Source organism: Phalangium opilio, unplaced genomic scaffold (genome assembly GCF_054372755.1).
Source record: "Phalangium opilio isolate 3A_F unplaced genomic scaffold, DU_Popi_V2 ptg000039l_2, whole genome shotgun sequence".
Taxonomy (NCBI): Eukaryota; Metazoa; Arthropoda; class Arachnida; order Opiliones; family Phalangiidae; genus Phalangium; species Phalangium opilio.
Window position 1 is genome coordinate 3,201,529 of NW_028324163.1, and position 21,375 is coordinate 3,222,903.

At 37.1% G+C, this 21,375-nt stretch overlaps 2 protein-coding genes across 4 annotated transcripts; one reads left to right on the forward strand and one right to left on the reverse strand.

Annotated features, from left to right (window-relative positions):
• Positions 1 to 2,720: 2,720 nt before the first annotated feature.
• On the forward strand, positions 2,721 to 14,208 carry LOC149680233 (uncharacterized). The gene is made up of 4 exons (XM_089834566.1): positions 2,721 to 5,456; positions 6,099 to 6,323; positions 9,518 to 9,723; positions 10,221 to 14,208. Exons 1-4 carry the CDS (start codon positions 5,122 to 5,124, stop codon positions 11,912 to 11,914), a joined length of 2,460 nt encoding a protein of 819 aa, XP_089690692.1. The 5' UTR covers positions 2,721 to 5,121; the 3' UTR covers positions 11,915 to 14,208.
• Positions 14,209 to 14,323: 115 nt separating this feature from the next.
• Positions 14,324 to 21,287, reverse strand: LOC149680234 (uncharacterized). Of its 3 annotated transcripts, none has more exons than XM_089834568.1 (3): positions 18,778 to 21,286; positions 18,009 to 18,707; positions 14,324 to 15,086 (listed from the first exon to the last, which is right to left on the reverse strand). In XM_089834568.1, the coding sequence occupies exons 2-3, from the start codon at positions 18,494 to 18,496 to the stop codon at positions 14,324 to 14,326; spliced, it is 1,251 nt and encodes a 416-aa protein (XP_089690694.1). In that variant the 5' UTR covers positions 18,497 to 18,707; positions 18,778 to 21,286. The 3 variants fall into 3 exon arrangements, with proteins under 3 accessions (XP_089690694.1, XP_089690693.1, XP_089690695.1); XM_089834569.1 differs by having other exon boundaries at positions 14,808 to 14,947; positions 15,019 to 15,086; positions 18,009 to 18,781; XM_089834567.1 differs by having other exon boundaries at positions 18,009 to 21,287.
• Between the last annotated feature and the right edge of the window lie 88 nt (positions 21,288 to 21,375).

A 21,375-nucleotide genomic window follows, 5' to 3' on the forward strand; every position in this document is an offset into this window, starting at 1 on the left:
CCCCCCTAAATTTCAAACCCTAGCGACGCTACTGCGTCTAGCCTTCCATTGGTGGGGTCTTCCGCCAAGGTTCACGCAATTGCGATGTTCTTATCTACCGCTGCGACTCGAATCCTTTATATACTACCTATTTGAGTAAGACGAAGCAACAGGAGGATGCTTCATTTCAAACGTCAATAATAGTCAAGTCTCTCAAGGTTGTTTAATTATTCTTTTTTAAAACGATGTAACGCTAAATAAGGCGAACAACTAACGAAGAAAATATTAAATATTAATCATATTTTAATATTTAAGATAATCTTGTTTCTCAATTCAAAATTAATACGGAAAGAGTAAAAAAGCAGTCTATTTTTTGTCTGTGTGTGTCTGTTCGTTGTTAGCAGTTCGCTTTGTTTTGATGTGTTAAGAAATCCTACAGAACCTTAATATTCACTTTTTCCATTATATAAAGTGAATATATGGAAATCCTTTTCGTAATTACGATGCATTTAGTACTTTTGTAGCGTTAACGCTCTGTTTCATTTTGATATTCCAAGGATGTTTTTTAATATTATTATTTGAAATGGCTGTTTATATATTATTTAAGCTATACTACATCTGTATATAGAATAATCCTTGGTTTTGTTATTTCATGAAGAAAGTTAAGGCCTGGATTCTATCGGATAAATCATGTTTGATCCGCAATAGGCTTAGTGAACCAATGAATAAATAATTGAGACCTGAGGTGGAGTAAACTTGGGGTTTTGATTATCGTGTCTGCAATGAAGGGACATTAACGGTTCAGAGTGAGCCGAAAGTTGATACACGTTTAAATAGTCAGATTTAGATTTTATAATAGAAGAAAGCATCATGGTAGCAATTAGATCAGTGAAAGGGCTAATCGTTATCGGGTTATAGCTTTGAAGTTTTCATTCTTGTTATGGTGCGCATTGACTTTCAGTGCGTCGAAAGAGGAGGAGTAGAAGGCTTGGCTGGAGTGTTATCGCTTCGAGCCTACGGTGTGCGCGCGCACCTTTCTCTGCCCTCTTTTTGGTTGAAATACAGTGAACCGAATATTAGGAGGGAAATATAACAAATAAATAAAGAAGAAAAGCGAGAACACCAAAAATGCTTTGCCAAAGCCGCTAGCTTCAACTCCCTTTCTTTCTACCCTCTTTGGTGCGTCTAACCACAAGTCATTTTTGGTATATTTAACGTTAACACTCATGTTGGCAAACTAAGAATATCGTTGAGGTGAAACGAGACAGTAGTCTTTATACTGAAAACCAGTTGTGAATGTAGCTATGAGAATATAGGGTTAACAGCTGAGGCGTAGACAATTGGGCCTTTTCAAACACATAATGGTTATATCTCTCCAAAATTTATACACTACTTTTTTTCCTGCTCTTTCCCATTTACTGATTTCCATGTGTCCAAGACATATCTTTATTGGATGTAAATGTCGTCTGCTTTACTGTATATTCGCTATTCTTGGAATACTGCTTTAATAATTCGTAAATTTTTACTTCAAAAAAGATAAATAATTCTATATCTAGGTTAATAAGTTTGTAAAAGCAGTCCTCCTCTTGACTCGGAGAGGAAATATTTTGGTTTTCCCAACTTGTTCATGTTTAATTTCGAACGGTTTTTAAATAGTGTTATTTTACACCGAATTTACACTTTAAATTGGCCCCTAAAAAGTCAAGGTAATAAAACTCTCTTTTGGGTGTTTTTACGGTGTTTACACCGTTTTAACACGTTTTTAACACTTCCATTTCTTAGAGTGTAGTGACAATATTTCCAGTTTTAGGATCTTACCAAGCAACTGTCTATGGAACGCCGTTTCGGCCAAAATTATAGCTGGTTGTTGTCTAGATGGCGGGTTGTGGCCTAGATAGCGGGTTGTAGTCTACATGGCGGGTTGTGGTCTAGATGGACTTAGAAATTTTTCTCTCTACAGAAACTTTGGAGAGACTTAAAGAGGCGTTCCACAGCCCCTGTTATTATATTCTCCGATGTATCTGAATTGAATACTATTACTTTAAATAAAATTTTTGGAAATTTGTGACATTTATTTGTTCAAATTTTAATCGTAAAAATATAAATTAATTTTCTGTATAATTTAAAGTAATGACTTCACGCCGAGGGGTCGGACAAATCGCGTTTTTGTGTGCTGTATTTTGAATATATGAGAGATTTTGATATTTTAAAGCTAATTTTTTTTGGAGGAAATTTAAGATTTCATTGTTCATTTTCTCATGGAAAATATTTAGGGATTTTGGGTATTCGACCAAAATGTATGAGATTTTGAAAAGTGTCCAACCCCTCGCTTGACGCGGTAATATTGCATGCAAAACCAGTTTATCAAGCATTAATTAATGATTTTATACATTTACTTATTGATTTATTGAAACTGAAAAAAAATTCTACAATAAACGCCGCTTCAGTCTGAAGTATAAAATTTTTCAAAGATAAAAAACCAAGTCCATGTAGACCACAACCCGCCATCTAGACCACAACCCGCCATCTAGACCACAACCCGCCATCTAGACCACAACCCGCCATCTAGACCACAACCCGCCATGTAGACCACAACCCGCCATGTAGACCACAACCCGCCATCTAGACCACAACCCGCCATGTAGACCACAACCCGCCATGTAGACCACAACCCGCCATGTAGACCACAACCCGCCATGTAGACCACAACCCGCCATGTAGACCACAACCCGCCATGTAGACCACAACCCGCCATCTAGACCACAACCCGCCATCTAGACCACAACCCGCCATGTAGACCACAACCCGCCATCTAGACCACAACCCGCCATCTAGACCACAACCCGCCATCTAGACCACAACCCGCCATCTAGACCACAACCCGCCATATAGACCACAACCTGTCATACTTGTGTTTAATCGTCCTTTAAAAATTAAGATTTTCTTCATTTTGCTTTTTTAAGTCTAGTTTTCCAATTTTTTTTCGAAACAATATTATCTCTGAATACCTGTATGCTAAGGGTTTCTGGTTAGTCGACTATAGCTTAAGGTTCACCCATAAGGGTCCACGGTTAAGGGGCCCTATAGTTATTGTTTAGACCAGTCTTGTAACGTCTAAAGACGGCTAAAATGATTTTTCAATCCGTAATCGGTGCACAGGGATTATCAGAGTGATGAGCCCCACGTGAATTACTGATCCCGATTTGGCTAGTATTATGGCTGAACAAAACATGGACTAAAAATACTGAAAAATTTGCCAGCTTCACAAATTCTCAGAAAGTATACGTTATGCTCAAAATCTTAAATTTCACTTTTTGATTTATTGTAACGCGATGTGTTCAATTCCGGTCTAAGTTCTATTAAACGGTTATGAAATTGTTAATTAATCGGATCAGTTTAGATTCTTGACTGAAATTTGCTATGCAACATTGAATCGTGATAAGTTTGATTTTATCGACCAAGGGCACTTTAAAAAAAAACTCAAATTCAATTATAGATAGTTTTCACACATGGAGGATTCATACCATTTACACCAGGAAGCCGGGCTATCTGGAGGACAAAAGCAGGCGGGTTTTTGTCCGCCAGATAGCCCGGCCTCCTGGTGTAAATGGTATGAATCCTCCATGTGTGAAAACTATCTATAAAAAGATGATTTTAATTCAATTATAAAAAGATGATTTTACTAATTCCGTATCAAAACTAAAATGAAATGAATACCTTCTATAATATATACAAGGACACAACAGTTTTGAAAGCATTTTAAGCCAAGAAAGAAATTTGTTTAAAAAACAAAAACCTTTTTGCAGGTGTCACCATCGATAGGAGGGGTAAAGGTTTTCATGTAGCTGGAGCTTTCAGGCGAGGGGTTAACCACTTACGTTATTTGGTATCGAATATCAACCATACCATAAAGCTTCAGTCCAAATCATACATAATGAAAAAATTGGTGGGATCATAATATAATATTGCGCAATAAATTACCTGATGGTGTTCTCTTTAAATAAAAACTGAAGTGAACATCCTCTTGATAGCTTTATGTTCCTTTCACGATGCGATTTTTAAAATACTTCATATTAAATCGCATAAAACTAGGTGATTTGTGTATTGTTCGTTCCTTATTAATTATGTTCTTATTAAGTAGAGAATTCTTGTAACTTGTATGCGAATGTTATAGGCTTATGGGAATCTTATAGACATAAGCGAATCTTACAGACGTGTACGAATGTTTTAGACTTATGTGAATGGCATAGACTTATAAGAACATGTGTGGCGACTAATTCATTTTATCGAAAAGCCCGTCGCGCACAGTGGGAGAGCTAGCTTTGGGAACGACTGAAAAATTCCCTGATTGTTTTCGGAATTAAATAAAGACTACGAAAATTAAAATCGAATATACTGATTTAATTATAATCTGGTTTAAAACAATTACATTTGCTAATTTGTAGCTTTCAATTGTGCTCTTTTGGAGCTATCTAAATTTACATTTGCTAATTTGTAGCGAGCTAAAATCTTGCGACCATTTGGGCCCGCGTACAATTCGAGAATTCTAATAATTTTGTTACAAAAGCTTCGACATCAATTCTGTTTACCCTTGACCTTTGGTATAATTTCTTGCAAGATAGGTAAAAAACTGATCTATTTCTATTAAAAGACATCTTAAATGACAATCATAGATACGCCCCTTAAACATAGGTTTTTTTCGTATATCGTTTTTTTTATGACAACATTGGCTTTGATTTTTTATACAAATAAATGACAAATTTTCAACAACATGATAGACTTTAGCCATACAAAAATACAACACAAACCCTCTCTGTCTCTCTCTAGCCGTGTGGCCCAAAATGAAAAAGGGGGGGGGGGTCCAAAACTTCAAGTGGGGCGCGAAAAGCGCCAAAAGAAAGAAATTCTACGTTTTCCCTTTTCAGGCAGACGGAGATTTTGCATTGGAAATAATAGGCGTGCGTCGCGATAGGTCATGCTCTTGTAGATTAGACCGGCGCTCTTTATCTATTACGCATTGTACGGCATTTTTGCATAGTCTTGATATATATGTATATTAAGAGGAATTAAGAGACAATTAGTTTCGCACTTTGCTAGCCTACAAAGACACCATCAGGTCTGCTTTCAACGAATGAGCGAGATATGACTGTAACACCTAATTTAGTCAGGAACGCTATACAAACTATTATTCAAAGCCCACAATTTATGGATTTAATATCATCAAGTGTGAGTCCAGTAAATAATTCAAGCTCTATAGGTGAAAGATTGGTTAGTAGATCAACTGACGGAACCATAAATCAAGAACATAACAGCAGATCTTTTGGATCAATTGATAGAGAGGTTAGTAGGTTATTTAGGTCGCGATCGCTAAACGTAAACGGTACTGCAGGGTCGGATCAACCTGCTACAATGAACACCCATTTCAATTTTACTGGAAGTTGCTCGAACAAGAAACGAAAAACAGGAAGAACTTTAAGGTAAGGATTTTATTTTTCAAATTTATTATCGGATGTTAGAATAGAGATTTATTCAAATACTCAAAATAATTTAGGCCTATGAAAAAAAAATTAAATAACTATGTCCTGTCTGGCGTTCCATAGTTTTAGGCTGTTTTAATAATGACGATTAGGCATGAGGCTGATCTTTGCGTAAGCTTAGCTTTGATAGTTCTTATCGAAGGTTCTTTTCGACGAAAAGCAGTGAAAAATGATTGATGAGTTAGTAACGTGATGTTGTTAAGTTTCTTACAATAACCTGGGTCTGTTAAGGGAGTCAAAATGAAAGCCTAGTGATTTTTTATCTATTCTTCTGCTATTATAAGACCTATAAGCATTCAGGAAATGTCTTCCAATGATTTAAAAATATGTAAATTGGTTCAGATATAACCAGTCATTTCAATTACAACTTCATCGTATTTTTCATGCAATTCGGCAATCTTTATCATGGAAGAGAACTGTTTAACATGATGTTTAAATTAAAGCATAATAAAATGGATAAAGTGATGAAAAATATAGTTATTAAACCTTAATGGTTTTATTTCGGCAAGTTTAGGATTAAACCAAAACCTATGTTTAACAGCATCACAATTGGTTTTTGTAATTATGTGCTTTTATTTTTAGGTCAGGGCCTAAATCCGAAAGGGAGTCTTATCCCACATTCAACATGACTGTCATTTTAATACCGGAACAAAAGTGCAGTACAGTCCCGAGAGGTAGATTTAAAGCGTCTTTGATCAATCACGGTTTTGTTCTTTTCGCTGTAAATTTCCGTAAAGACTGGGACGCAGAGCAGCTTCAGGAGGAAGTATTAAAGCTTTTCCAAGGAAAACTAAAAGAACATGACAAGTATGTATGGTTTAATTTATATTTTACTTAACATTATATATTAGCCACATCGTATGATGTATATCTGCGATCATAGAATTATTAGCCACATCGTATGATGTATATCTACGATCATAGAATTATTAGCCACAGCGTATGATGGTATGATGTGTCATAGGATGGAAATTGGGTGGTAAAAGAGGTGTTTGTGTTTGTGAATGCTTTGTCAGTTGGAATGTGGTAAGGTGGGACGGAACTGGACTTTCTCTTGTTGGGAAGTTTTAGAAACCCGTCGCGTCGTCACGTCGAGAAAGAATGCAACGGTAGCTACCTTATAGAGTAATTTCTTTCCCTTATACAGCAACGTCATAACCCTCTATCTCTTACCTTAGTGATATCCCCCCTCCCCTTCCCTTCAGGGGGCAAATAGTATTCTCTAGTACAAAGTTGCCCCTAACGTAGGGGATACACAGTTCACTCCCTCTCTCAACCGAAATTACTCTATAGTAGGTAAGGGGTTTTGAAAACCAGAATCTTCCTTTCTTTTTTCGATTCTAAGAATTCCCTTCTGGTATGAATATACACCAATTCTACCCTGAATATACACCAATTTTACCCTGAATACATATAGCGCATTGTATAGTAGGCACCAAAGAGAATATAAGGGAGGAGTGGAAGCTCCCCCGCTCCACAAGCGTAAATAGTTATGTCTCGCCTAAATTATACTAGCGGCAAGGCTAGCGGTACGAGGGAGTTTCCGGCTCAATAGCGCCACCTACGATACCATTTAATGTCTCAAACGGAAATGCCTCGGTACTGCGCATTGAAGATGCGCGGTAGAAAAGCGAGACAAGTTTTGCCCCTCTTTCCACTCCTCCCCTATACTCTCTTTGTAGGCACGCACGTCGAGGGAATACTATTTTCTTTTCTTTTTGCTCCGTTGTGTAGTGCACCGAGTTGCTGTTAAAGGGAGGGTGAAGTAGAAAATCAAGTGATTTTTTATCGATTCTTCTACTAATTGTAAGACCAGTCTGCATAGTGAAACATTCAGGAAATACTTCCGAATGATTTTAAAATTCAAATTAGGTTCAGATTTTAAGGATAATTTTAAAGAAGGTCCTCCGACCAATCGCGTAACGCCCTGCCTTTTTATTAACAAAATTATCGTGGCACGCTCCATGTCTCGCGCCACGATTATCACGTCGCGCGCGAATTTTATCAAATCTCGTGATAAATTTCATTCAACACGGAACGTGCCGCGAGAATTTTGTTAACAAAAAGGCAGGGCGTTACGCGATTGGTCGGAGGACCTTCTTTAAAATTATACTTAAAATCTGAACCTAATTTGAATTTTAAAATCATTCGGAAGTATTTCCTGAATGTTTCACTATGCAGACTGGTCTTATATTTAGTAGAAGAATCGATAAAAAATCACTTGATTTTCTACTTCACCCTCCCTTTAAAGGTTACTGTAGAGCTTCGAAGGACTACTTACTATTTATTTTAGTGCACGTGCACTTTCCCACCTTGAAATGTGTCAAATGCATCTGTATTCATTCGTGTATATATTGAATGTTTCACTCCCATCCTATACATTTTGGGGTACCTTCTCATTCAAGAAAAATCTTCAAAGCAAAGGCGTTTATTTGTTTTTTTTTTTTGTTTTTTTTTTACACGATATTTTTCTTTTCCTAAATATTTTTTGTGTTTTTTGTATTTCCATAAGTTCATAAGATATGTTCCATACGTTTGTGGGTTTGGGGTTCCATACCAGTGGGCTACTGAGAGCTTGTTATGAAGTGACGTAGGTGAAACGTCATGGATTCTCGTAAAGTGACGCCTGGTGAGGCGCTGTCAAAAGCTTAGTACAGACTAAACACGAAGATGGACTGTAAAACCGCGTGTAGTCAATTCTCGCTTGTCGTTCTCGAACTAGCTCTCCGCCCCAAGTTGATCTTATTTCTGAAATTTTAACAAAGACGACCCTCGTAACAGTAGCTACATCGCTCGAGTGAATAGCCCCTCTGTACCCTACCCTAATGAGTGGATAACCCCTCTATAACTTACCCTAAAGAGTGATAAAATGATTACCCGTATAAATTTACTTATGCTGTAATTGTAATATTCCGGCGAATCGAAGAACAGATGGTTTTATTGATTATCCCCTGGATAAGTTTACAACATAGACTTATGCCGATGCACACTTTTTGCATCTTATAAATTTTTAACATGAACTTATGCCACGAAGCGTTTGAAAGAGAAAGAGTTCGGTAAAACACCCAACTTGAGTTCTTTCTTTGTGTAAACCCCGAACTTCTTATTGTAGAAAGTTCGGATTCTTAGAAAAGTCATGGCTTAAAGTATGATAATTTTTAAAGAGAGAATGAAATTTTTCGTTTTAGGTAAGGCAATATGATAAATTTGTATGTTCATAAAAGACTACAGATATTACTGTTTGTTCATTAATATTTTCACAGTGCAACATTGTACTGTTAGAGACAGATCATAAGCCTTTCCCCTTTAAAATCGCCAATTAAGGAAAAATATCACCTTAACACAGTTTACTCCTTTTCACTTGAAGTGCGTTTATTAACATGTGCGTTGTACATTCGCATTGCACTGTTATAGACAAATCATAATCCCCACCCTTTGAAAATCAAAAATCCCTTTTCACTCTCCCTTTAAAAAGATGAACTTATCTTCTTCTTCTTCAGACCAAGTCAAACTAATACCCCCATCAAACGATGTGGCTAAAATTTGCGTGCATTTACCTTAGTCTCTTTCGAAAAAAAAAGTAGGGAGTGGGATTTACTTCCAAGGGACGTGTATAGGCGTATGAATGCACAATGTTAATGTCGAAGGAAAGAAAGTTTTGCACGAGTTTAACCAAACACTAGTAGAACATAGAGTTAAAATATTTCCGGTCGTAGCTAGTCTATGCCCAGCGTTATAAGTATGGGCAGATAGGGGTTAGATGGCAGCCTGAACTCTTACAATTAGGTTAGGTTGTTAGTATGTTTATAATAATGAAATGATTTTTTAAAAATCACATGAATTAAACCCGCTAATCATCACTTAAATCGCCGATTAAAATCACACTGAATGAAATTTGTTCCGAGTTTGTTCAAGTATTTTTAATTTTTAACTGGCTCTATGAAATGCGCTTACTCGAGAGCAGAAGGGACGCTTTAATAAATTATGACTTTTAATTCCAGAATTGATTTACTTCGCGCTTCCGGACTTTCATTAGTCAAACCAAAAATTTCCCAGGGGCTAACGTTAACTGGAGATATAGTTCATCGCTGTTGGGGTAAATCTACTTTGTACGTCCGTCCTAAAAGAAGTATTCCATTTTCCGGAAGGGAAGAAACGGACGTTTCGGAGACCAATGAAAATACTGAGGATGAACTCCCTGATATACGTAAGACCATATGTAAATAATAACAATAATATGATACTTAAAGGGAGGCTGAAAATAATAATGAAAAGATATTTATCGATTATTTTAATAATTGTAAGATATATCCTAATGATTTGAAAAATCAGTATACATCAAGAGTTAATAAATTAAAAGTAGGAACTACCTACCTAACGCGTAACAGTACAAAAGAAGTCCATTAGCTTATTCTTAGAAGTATCCAAATGTAATAGCCAGTATGGCGTACGTCTCTGCTATGAGGAAGGGTCAGAAATACGCGGGTGCAGCCAAGGGTCCAAAAAGCCCCTTTAAATAGTTGAAGTTTTTACTTGATTCGGTATATAATGACTTTTCAAATAGATAGTGAGAGAATAATTTCGGGAAGTGAATCGAAATTTTACGTGTAAATGAAGGGAGAAACTAAATTTTAAACTTGTTTTTATAGTCGCATTGAAGTTTCAATCCATAGTATTTTCTAAAAGAAAGTTTTGTATTTATAGAAAACGCATTTGAAACTGCTTCTGAGAGGATTTTTGAAACGACCGCTGCGCCCAGTTCGGAAACGACCGTTGCGCCCAGTTCGGAAACGACCGTTGCGCCCAGTTCGGAAACGACCGTTGCGCCCAGTTCGGAAACGACCGTTGCGCCCAGTTCGGAAACGACCGTTGCGCCCAGTTCGGAAACGACCGCAGCGCCTAGTTCGGAAACGACCGCAGCGTCTAGTTCGGAAACGACCGCAGCGTCTAGTTCGGAAACGACCGCAGCGTCTAGTTCGGAAACGACCGCAGCGTCTAGTTCGGGAACGACCGCAGCGTCTAGTTCGGGAACGACCGCAGCGTCTAGTTCGGGAACGACCGCAGCGTCTAGTTCGGGAACGACCGCAGCGTCTAGTTCGGGAACGACCGCCACATCCAGTTGGCAAACGACCGCCACATCCAGTTGGCAAACGACCGCCCCAGCCAGTTGTCAAACGACTAATGAAACAAATTTGGAAACCTCAGCCACAGCAAGTGGGGAAACATCAGCGATAGCAAGTGCTGATGTGGTGGATTCTCCCATAGAAATTAAGGAAATTATTTCAGGGTTGAATTCTAAAATTTATTCATTGAAAAGAAATGACATTAATGTAAACAGAGCAAATGTTCTTGATGGGACATTACGCGCTTTTAAAAGAAAATCATTCGATCCAAGTGGGAAAATGAATGTAGTTTTCACAGATGATAGCGGGCAAGGCGAGGGTGCCGCTGATGCTGGTGGACCATCTCGAGAGTTTTTCAGATTAGTTTTGAAAGAACTAATGGCGTCTAATGTTTTTGAAGGTCCGCCAACACTGCGAAGTATTAATATGAATGCTTCCGCTGTCTCAAAAAATATGTATTACTACGCAGGGTACGCAATGGCTCTATCTCTTGTACATGGAGGCCCTGGCCCACAAAGTCTAGCCCCTTGGGTGTTCGAATGTTTATACAATGAACCTTCAAGTGTTTCGGTCGACTGTACTCTTATAGTAGATAAAGATTTGAGAGAAAGGGTAATGGCCATTAGTAACGCTACAAACCTTGAGGAACTACTCGTAATTTTAGAAGGTCTCTCGGACATTAGATTTCTCGCTGGGTGTGATAGGCCCATATTAGATATGAGCGAGCAAGAACGTCAGTTAAAAGATGTCACAAATTACCTTGTGATGGGTCGCCATTTAGATAATTTGAACAATTTTAAAAATGGGTTGTCAACGTTAGGTGTTCTTGAAGCCATAAAAAATTTTCCAGACCAATTTAGGCCTGTTATGACATACGATTTCTCAATGGAAATTTCCAGGTCGAAGTTAAATTCAATGTTTACAATTCGGTTTTCGGAACGTGGAGGAAACCGTTATACAAAAGAAAACTTAGCAGTGGGTTTCTGGAGGGATTATTTGATCGACGTTGAAGAAGGAGAATGTGAAGTGACACTGGCAGGTGTCTTAATTTTCACCACAGGGGCGGAATCAGAGCCCCCACTAGGTTTCATCCCAAAACCCTCCATAGAGTTTTTGCATGAGGTCAGTGAAATCACTGGAACACCTAGCAGATACCCTATGTCGAACACCTGCGCAATGATTTTAAAATTACCCATTGTGCATCAAACCTATGAGCAGTTCAAAGATGCAATGGACGAGGGAATTATCTGCAGCCCTGGGTTTGGCCAGACTTAGATAATTTTAAACTGACTTGATGAACCTTTTTTTGTTCCTAATGGGAGGGTTAAGAAGAAAATAAGGTGGTTTTTTAATCGATTCCTTTACAAATTCTAAGATCCACCTTTCAAAATAATCAAAATATTTATATGAAAATGATTTTAAAAATAAAACTAAATCCAGATTTCACCGACAAATTGAAATTTGAACCTACGACCAATCGCGTAACACACTGCTTCTCGGCTGACAAAGCTTCAACAACGCCCGCGCGATTATAGCGTGATATTATTCTAAACTGAGTTTGCATTATATAACTAACCAAACAAAATAGTAGCTCACAGAATGTTCCCAAAAACTTTTATGAAAATTAAAAATTAAATAAAAAACAAAAAATACACGAGGGTGAGGGCTGGGACCCCTTAACGGACTCCTGAAAGATATTTCCTATGGGCTTTTGTAAGACACGTATAAAACTCCTAATTTAAGAGGAAATAGCAGTATATTGAAAAAGGCACATGCTTATTGTTTTACTAATATTGCCCGACTTTCACCTAACCTATACCAAACCTTGACTGACAATAACCTAGCCTTACCTGACATGAGCCTAATCTTGACTAACATTAACCTAACCTTACCTTACATTAGTCTAGCTATGCCTTACTTTCACTTAACCCTGCCTGACAGCCCTGACTTCAACCTAACCTTACCCGACCTTAAGTTAAACTCTTATAGATGCTAAAATAATAATATGCGCCTTATCCAATACATCGCTATTTCCTTTTAAATTTGGAGTTTTCATGAGTTTCAAAAGTACGTAGAGAAATCTCTGTCGCGAGTCCGTTAACGAGTCAGAGACTCTTCCCCGTTATTTCATGAAATTTTTAAAAGCGTTCTTGACCACAGATTTTTGACCTATTTTTTAACTACCCGTAGTAAAATTAGAATAAAGAATTTGGTTAGTTAAATTAAAATCCTTCCTAATAGGCAAATAAATGCATGCGATGTTACAAACATGGTGCGAGATTGAGCATGCCTTGGAATTTTTATTGGCTGAAACGCGGGGTGGGACGAAATTAGTTATAGGTTCTAATTTCAATTAATTTGTAAAAACTGGATCTATTTTGTTTTTTAAAATCATGTGGAAGTATTTCCTGAATGTTTATAATCAGTAAAGTAATCGATAAAAACTTAATATTCCTTTTCACCACCTGTTAAATATTTACGTGCTCTTTGTTTTGTACCAAAAAGAAATTCCTACCAAGTTGTTTTACACTATTTCAGAAACGAAAGTCAAGTTTCATTCTACAAACTTTACGAGACTTTGCTCCGGTAGATTTTATTCGATGGGTATTATTATCTAACGGTTCAATTTCACGTACGCTAAGGTTACTAGTACATTTTATAGAACAGGACACTCCCCAGTCATAATTCATGAAACAATAATAATGTATGGGAATGTGTAATTTCTTTTATTAAAGTAATTTCGATAAAATTTACTTTAGGTTTGGGTATAAAAACGAAACAATACTTTTAAACAATTGCTAATTATTTTTAAATTGGAGCGTTACAACTTCAAACAGATTAAAATTGCTTTAAAGATTGTTACGTATGTAGGTAACGTCAACGCTTAGTAGTTTGAGGAATAACCACGAAACTTTACTAAGATTCGAATTCTATTCTATATTTAGAAAAAAAAATGTACATTAGTTACATCGTCGAGATTGCAATAGATAACGCTTTATCTATTATATGATTTTTGCTCCTTAAATGGAGCGTGAAAATTAAAATTAAATGAATTCTTATCAATTCCTTTACTAATTATTAGACCTACCTGCATAGTCAAAGAAACAAGAATTATTATGTCAATAATTTGAAATATGGTTACATTTCTTCAAATAGTTAGTCCCCTCAACAGTGTTACGCCCTGTCTTCCACTTAATAATAGTTCATGTCTATGTCACGCGCCACTTTTATCATTTCTCGTGATAAGTTGCGCGTGACATAGTGTGCGTGAGAAATTTTAAGTGGAAGGCATTTCTTTAAATGATTGGTCGGACTACCTAATACTAAGTATTTAAACAAATCTAAACAAACTTATTTTCATTTATAAAATCATTAGCATATAGTTCTTAAATGTCTCGCTATACAAGGTCTTAAAATTAGTTATCGATTTCACCCTCCATTTTATTAATATTAATATGCATTTTGGCAAAAACAACATTCATTTTTCGTTTTATAATTTTTTGTATATTATATGGTTTAAAATATTTCGTTTATATTAAAAAAAAGAATAATTTCAAAACACATTGCTTCATATGAGGATAAATTTTGTTTAGAATCCTATATATACATTAATAAATCTATAGTGATTTGATTGGATAAAGAATGCTCTCTTTTAAATTCTTACAATTCAGTAAGAAAATAAGACTAAGGAGTTAATCTTCTTAAAATATGTAAATAATGGTTAATCCCATGGTTTCCGTCCTCCGAAAGCGGATCTATTTCCGTCAAAAAATCCTGAAATTCAGGAGGCGGCGTGTAACGGTTTTCAGGTACAACAATATTGTTATTTGTGACTATAGATGAATGTGTCGAGTACTCGTCAACACCATATAAATTCGGGTTTGAAAAATATTCCGTGTTCTCTTGTTCTCTCCTTATTTCGTTTAATCGATTCAGTGACCATAATTGAAATGGTGAATACCTATTTTCAGTTCTAAGAGAATGATTATTCCATTCATTTCGAAACACATCGCATGATTTTCTAATCCTCCGCAAGAAAACAAAATGAAGGCAATAAATATGAGTTTCATTTCTTTGATTTAAGACTCCAATATCTTCCATGAAATTAAACAAAGCTCGATAATATGATGAAACCACTCTGTTCACTTCAGCCCAGAGTCTCTCAATTCGTGTATTATGAACGCTTAATCCAGTAATGAAACTGCCTCTGTCCAAACCTCTTTCCGTAAGCATATATCGCGCAACATGTACGTTTTCTACGCCCATGTCTCCACGAACGCGAGACGGTAGACCATAGTTTCTTGTTCCCTGAATAAACAGGTTGTATACGGTGGCAGCTCTGTTATTTGTCTCGCATTGTACATATATAATACACCTACTGAAACCGTCTATCATTCCATGGAAGACAAATCGCCAACTTATAAGTTTGTGATTGCTATCCATATGCCTGTTAAAAATAAACATATTTAAATTCATTGGTATTTGAAAAAATTATATACATCCACAAAAGTAATGAGGATCATTATTTAACTTTTGCACCATTTTAGAAATAGATAGTGCCTATACATAGTTTTACCAAGAATAAATGTACTATAAGAATGCCTAAGTCACTAGATTTTACGCTTCTACTCTTACGCCGGTGTCAGCGGACAAATAAGCCCCACCCCTTTCATGCCCGTCATTGCTCTGCGCTTTCCTATTGGATCCCGTGGGGATAGGTCATACAGACGCGATTGACGTATTCCGAATAGAGAAAAAAAACCTCGAGCAAAGTAAACAGATAATGAAGGATGCCAGGGCCCAGCGGTGTAGAAACGGTACGAGAATGGGTTTTAATTGCCATTAACAAGTTAGTTAGAGGTTTTGAACCTTACTTAATAGATTTTGAATACGTGTCTCTACGTGAAAATCGTTCGTTCTATAATTGTTTCTAAATCGAATCAAGTGTACTGTACTTATAATTTCGTCAGTTCCAAAAACCAAACCAAGGCTTAACGAAAAGTTAAAAGAGATAGCTGGTGGAAAATATAGAGTAAGATAAAATATTTAGTCCCGCCCTGGTTTCCAGCCTCCCCCCACCCATGAGGGGGGATTGTCGACTATCACGCGCACACCGGACGTCTTTTTAGGCCTTCTTATAGTAAATTCCTTCTTGGTTTTACCTAAGAGGCTTAAGAAATGTTTGTAGCCTTTCTCTTGTGTTTGAAATTGCCTCGCAAGTCGCAACTGGGTTTGCGGCCAAAACCGTTCTAGTGAGAACTGTAGTTTTTTCTAAAGGTTGATATTGCTAAATATTTTGGCATCTCTAACCTTTAAAACTCTTATGTACTTCAGTTTATCTTCTTCTACCACTAAGCAACTAAAAATATAATTTCCTACACTTCCTAAGTAAAATCCTGTGTGCTTTGGATGGCATTACTACCTGGGAGGTAAATGGTCAAAGTTGAGACTTCGTGTCGGGTGACAACAATGCACCCTCTCCCGCAAAAAGGGTTGTAGGGTGTGTCTGGCGCCACGATGGCGAAAAAGAGCGACGTTATCTTGGTTTTAGTGGGGCCATTCGTGCCCCTTTTGTTACTTCCAGGTAGGGATTGAATCCATAGCATACAGAAAAATTCACATTCTGTAAAACTCTTGAAATGTAAGGAGCTAAAAACCAAGGTCTAATAAAATAAAATCGTTACGGAAGAAAAATCAGTCTTCTTATTTAAAACTTAAAATTAAAAATAGATGTAAAGGATTTTTCAGTCGGTTCTTTGCACTAAAACAAAAACTAGCTCTCCCAAAGCTACGGAAAAGACTACAAACAAAACAAAGTCTTTTCAATATTCAAGTTGGCTAGTGTTAATAGTAATCAGCTAGTGCATTAGATGTAAAGGCCCTTTCAGACTAGACTAAAATCTTACGTTCCTGTTGGTTACGTCGTTAATTTCGTTTCTATCGTGCCAGCACGGTCATTTCCCTATTCAGACAATTTAAATTTCTCTTTAGGTTTAGTTTAATTTTGATGTAAATATCCTGATGTTTCCCTGAATTTTACTTTAAAATATAAATATCGCGCATATTTCGCTGAATTTAGAGTCAAAAATTTATTTCTCTGATATTTCCAGGATTTATGAACCCTGCGATACAATTCGAGGGACTACTCACTCAAATTTTCTGCATACACCGAGTGTTTGTTATGTTATGTTACGTTACCATCCTTTTGAGCAATATTATGAGCCTATCTAGACTTGTTGGATAAGTCGCGATTTTCAAACTTACTGCTGATTTCAGTAGAAACATAACCCTATAATACTGGACCAAAATGTATGGCTCTGCCGTAGGAGCCAATGACAGCGCCATTGCCCATGCAAAAAAAAACTAAAGATAGTTCTGTGTTTGAGCATCTTCATTTCTATTCCAAACCGGAAACGTAATAGGGACAGGGCCTATTGTGGTTTAGCTTCCTTGGTCGGAAGATTGTCTGTACCAATCAGCTATAAATGAGATCATAAGCATATCAAACCACCCGTAAGCGTGAATTCACAATAAGACCACGGGTAATCACCATTGTACAAGGGCGCCAGAGAGAAATTTGAGGTTCTACGCCACCTAGAGGGAAAACGAAGCAATTCTCTCCTTCCCGATTCTCCCTACCACCTTATAACCCGGAAATCTAAGCAGTCGTCTGCTTCTGCAAAAAATGGCAGCGGTAACCGGTAATCGGTTTAGTACGGGCTTTTAAGACTTAAGTTGTTTGTTTAAGATTAGGAACAGCAAATTATCAGTACAACTGGTTTCTTATGAATAGGATAAGTACAAAAGATAAAAGTGTAGGTTACCGCATGCCTTTATTACGCGAACTTCAAAATCCACGTTTTAGCCCCACTAGCAGACGACAATGTTTGTTATGATTACAAGTATTAATAGAGGTAGAGCTTATAATGGGTAAGAATAAGATATATATTAATCCTTGTATTTATTCCCAAGCTTCCGGTAGCATCCCTTGCGCGATTTGAATAAAGTTTCCCTTTTGTGCCACCAGGAAGACTTGTCTCCCGAGTTTTACCTAGACAATGCCTGTGGCTAATTTCCCGTCGATTCACGCTTACGGGTAGTTTGATATGCTTATGATGAGATATATGCCGCCTCTACCCTTTAGAAAGGACACACCCTACTAGCAAATATTTTTTCGACCCATACTTATTGGAAGAGTATTATAGGCTGATGGAAAAGCTTATATGCGTCCGGTAAGACGGAGGATTATAACAGGCCCCGATTCCATACTAAGTACTCTTAACGAACTACGGTCCGTACACTCAAAAAATTCTATATCAATCCCGATAGCAAAGTTGTGATTATATAATATACGTAGCTATATGCTCACCATAAAGCGTTTGCTCCTTTTACGTTATATCGTCTTCTAGTAATAGGGGTTCTGCGTCTCAAGGCTCTTCCAACTGGATCCAAAATGTTTAAACGTTCCCTAATTCTCCATCGAGGTACGCGGTGACAAATTCCCTCGCTTCGTAGTCCACCGATTACGTAGGTTTCACCAACGTTATGAGTGTTGTTTAAAATCCTCATAATGCTTCGATCCAAAACTTCATTTGAAATTTCTTCAACTGGTGGAATACTCAAGGATAATCTTCGCCGAAATAAAGTTCTTACGCTGATTCCCAAAACTTCCGAAGTCCTTCGCCATGAGAGGATTAAACTATCTCGACACCACATAATTTGTTCTCGTGTAACTTCGAAATATGGTCTTCCAATTGCACCAGATCGAATGATTGGACACGCATAAGGGTCCGATTCCAAGTCTATGTTTGAACTCAAAATAATTTGCAGATTTTCTAGCATTTCACATAACCCCATATACAGTGTGTTAAAAAGTTCATTTAACGCAACACTTAACTCAGTCTCTCCGTTATTTAAATTTGATAAGATAAATGACCTTATAATAGAGCAATGACCTTCTAAACGTCTGTGATGAAGTTCTATAACATTTAAATCTTGATTGTGGCGGCATCGCAGTAGAGATTCGTAGAGACCATCAAGCTCACAGAAGTATTGAATAATATCGTTACTACAGCCACATTCGATAATTAATATCATTAACAGGATCATTAACATAATCATCGAAGTACATTTCACACCCATTTCGTAAATTTCAGCCTGCGTTGGCTATATTAGCTTCAGTTCAAATTCTGTTGCCTCTGTTGTGGTTTCCTGACTAAATTAGGTGTATATCTCGCTCGTTCGTTGAAAGCAGACCTGATGGTGTCTTTGTAGGCTAGCAAAGTGCGAAACTAATTGTCTCTTAATTCCTCTTAATATACATATATATCAAGACTATGCAAAAATGCCGTACAATGCGTAATAGATAAAGAGCGCCGGTCTAATCTACAAGAGCATGACCTATCGCGACGCACGCCTATTATTTCCAATGCAAAATCTCCGTCTGCCTGAAAAGGGAAAACGTAGAATTTCTTTCTTTTGGCGCTTTTCGCGCCCCACTTGAAGTTTTGGACCCCCCCCCCCCTTTTTCATTTTGGGCCACACGGCTAGAGAGAGACAGAGAGGGTTTGTGTTGTATTTTTGTATGGCTAAAGTCTATCATGTTGTTGAAAATTTGTCATTTATTTGTATAAAAAATCAAAGCCAATGTTGTCATAAAAAAAACGATATACGAAAAAAACCTATGTTTAAGGGGCGTATCTATGATTGTCATTTAAGATGTCTTTTAATAGAAATAGATCAGTTTTTTACCTATCTTGCAAGAAATTATACCAAAGGTCAAGGGTAAACAGAATTGATGTCGAAGCTTTTGTAACAAAATTATTAGAATTCTCGAATTGTACGCGGGCCCAAATGGTCGCAAGATTTTAGCTCGCTACAAATTAGCAAATGTAAATTTAGATAGCTCCAAAAGAGCACAATTGAAAGCTACAAATTAGCAAATGTAATTGTTTTAAACCAGATTATAATTAAATCAGTATATTCGATTTTAATTTTCGTAGTCTTTATTTAATTCCGAAAACAATCAGGGAATTTTTCAGTCGTTCCCAAAGCTAGCTCTCCCACTGTGCGCGACGGGCTTTTCGATAAAATGAATTAGTCGCCACACATGTTCTTATAAGTCTATGCCATTCACATAAGTCTAAAACATTCGTACACGTCTGTAAGATTCGCTTATGTCTATAAGATTCCCATAAGCCTATAACATTCGCATACAAGTTACAAGAATTCTCTACTTAATAAGAACATAATTAATAAGGAACGAACAATACACAAATCACCTAGTTTTATGCGATTTAATATGAAGTATTTTAAAAATCGCATCGTGAAAGGAACATAAAGCTATCAAGAGGATGTTCACTTCAGTTTTTATTTAAAGAGAACACCATCAGGTAATTTATTGCGCAATATTATATTATGATCCCACCAATTTTTTCATTATGTATGATTTGGACTGAAGCTTTATGGTATGGTTGATATTCGATACCAAATAACGTAAGTGGTTAACCCCTCGCCTGAAAGCTCCAGCTACATGAAAACCTTTACCCCTCCTATCGATGGTGACACCTGCAAAAAGGTTTTTGTTTTTTAAACAAATTTCTTTCTTGGCTTAAAATGCTTTCAAAACTGTTGTGTCCTTGTATATATTATAGAAGGTATTCATTTCATTTTAGTTTTGATACGGAATTAGTAAAATCATCTTTTTATAATTGAATTAAAATCATCTTTTTATAGATAGTTTTCACACATGGAGGATTCATACCATTTACACCAGGAGGCCGGGCTATCTGGCGGACAAAAACCCGCCTGCTTTTGTCCTCCAGATAGCCCGGCTTCCTGGTGTAAATGGTATGAATCCTCCATGTGTGAAAACTATCTATAATTGAATTTGAGTTTTTTTTTAAAGTGCCCTTGGTCGATAAAATCAAACTTATCACGATTCAATGTTGCATAGCAAATTTCAGTCAAGAATCTAAACTGATCCGATTAATTAACAATTTCATAACCGTTTAATAGAACTTAGACCGGAATTGAACACATCGCGTTACAATAAATCAAAAAGTGAAATTTAAGATTTTGAGCATAACGTATACTTTCTGAGAATTTGTGAAGCTGGCAAATTTTTCAGTATTTTTAGTCCATGTTTTGTTCAGCCATAATACTAGCCAAATCGGGATCAGTAATTCACGTGGGGCTCATCACTCTGATAATCCCTGTGCACCGATTACGGATTGAAAAATCATTTTAGCCGTCTTTAGACGTTACAAGACTGGTCTAAACAATAACTATAGGGCCCCTTAACCGTGGACCCTTATGGGTGAACCTTAAGCTATAGTCGACTAACCAGAAACCCTTAGCATACAGGTATTCAGAGATAATATTGTTTCGAAAAAAAATTGGAAAACTAGACTTAAAAAAGCAAAATGAAGAAAATCTTAATTTTTAAAGGACGATTAAACACAAGTATGACAGGTTGTGGTCTATATGGCGGGTTGTGGTCTAGATGGCGGGTTGTGGTCTAGATGGCGGGTTGTGGTCTAGATGGCGGGTTGTGGTCTAGATGGCGGGTTGTGGTCTACATGGCGGGTTGTGGTCTAGATGGCGGGTTGTGGTCTAGATGGCGGGTTGTGGTCTACATGGCGGGTTGTGGTCTACATGGCGGGTTGTGGTCTACATGGCGGGTTGTGGTCTACATGGCGGGTTGTGGTCTACATGGCGGGTTGTGGTCTACATGG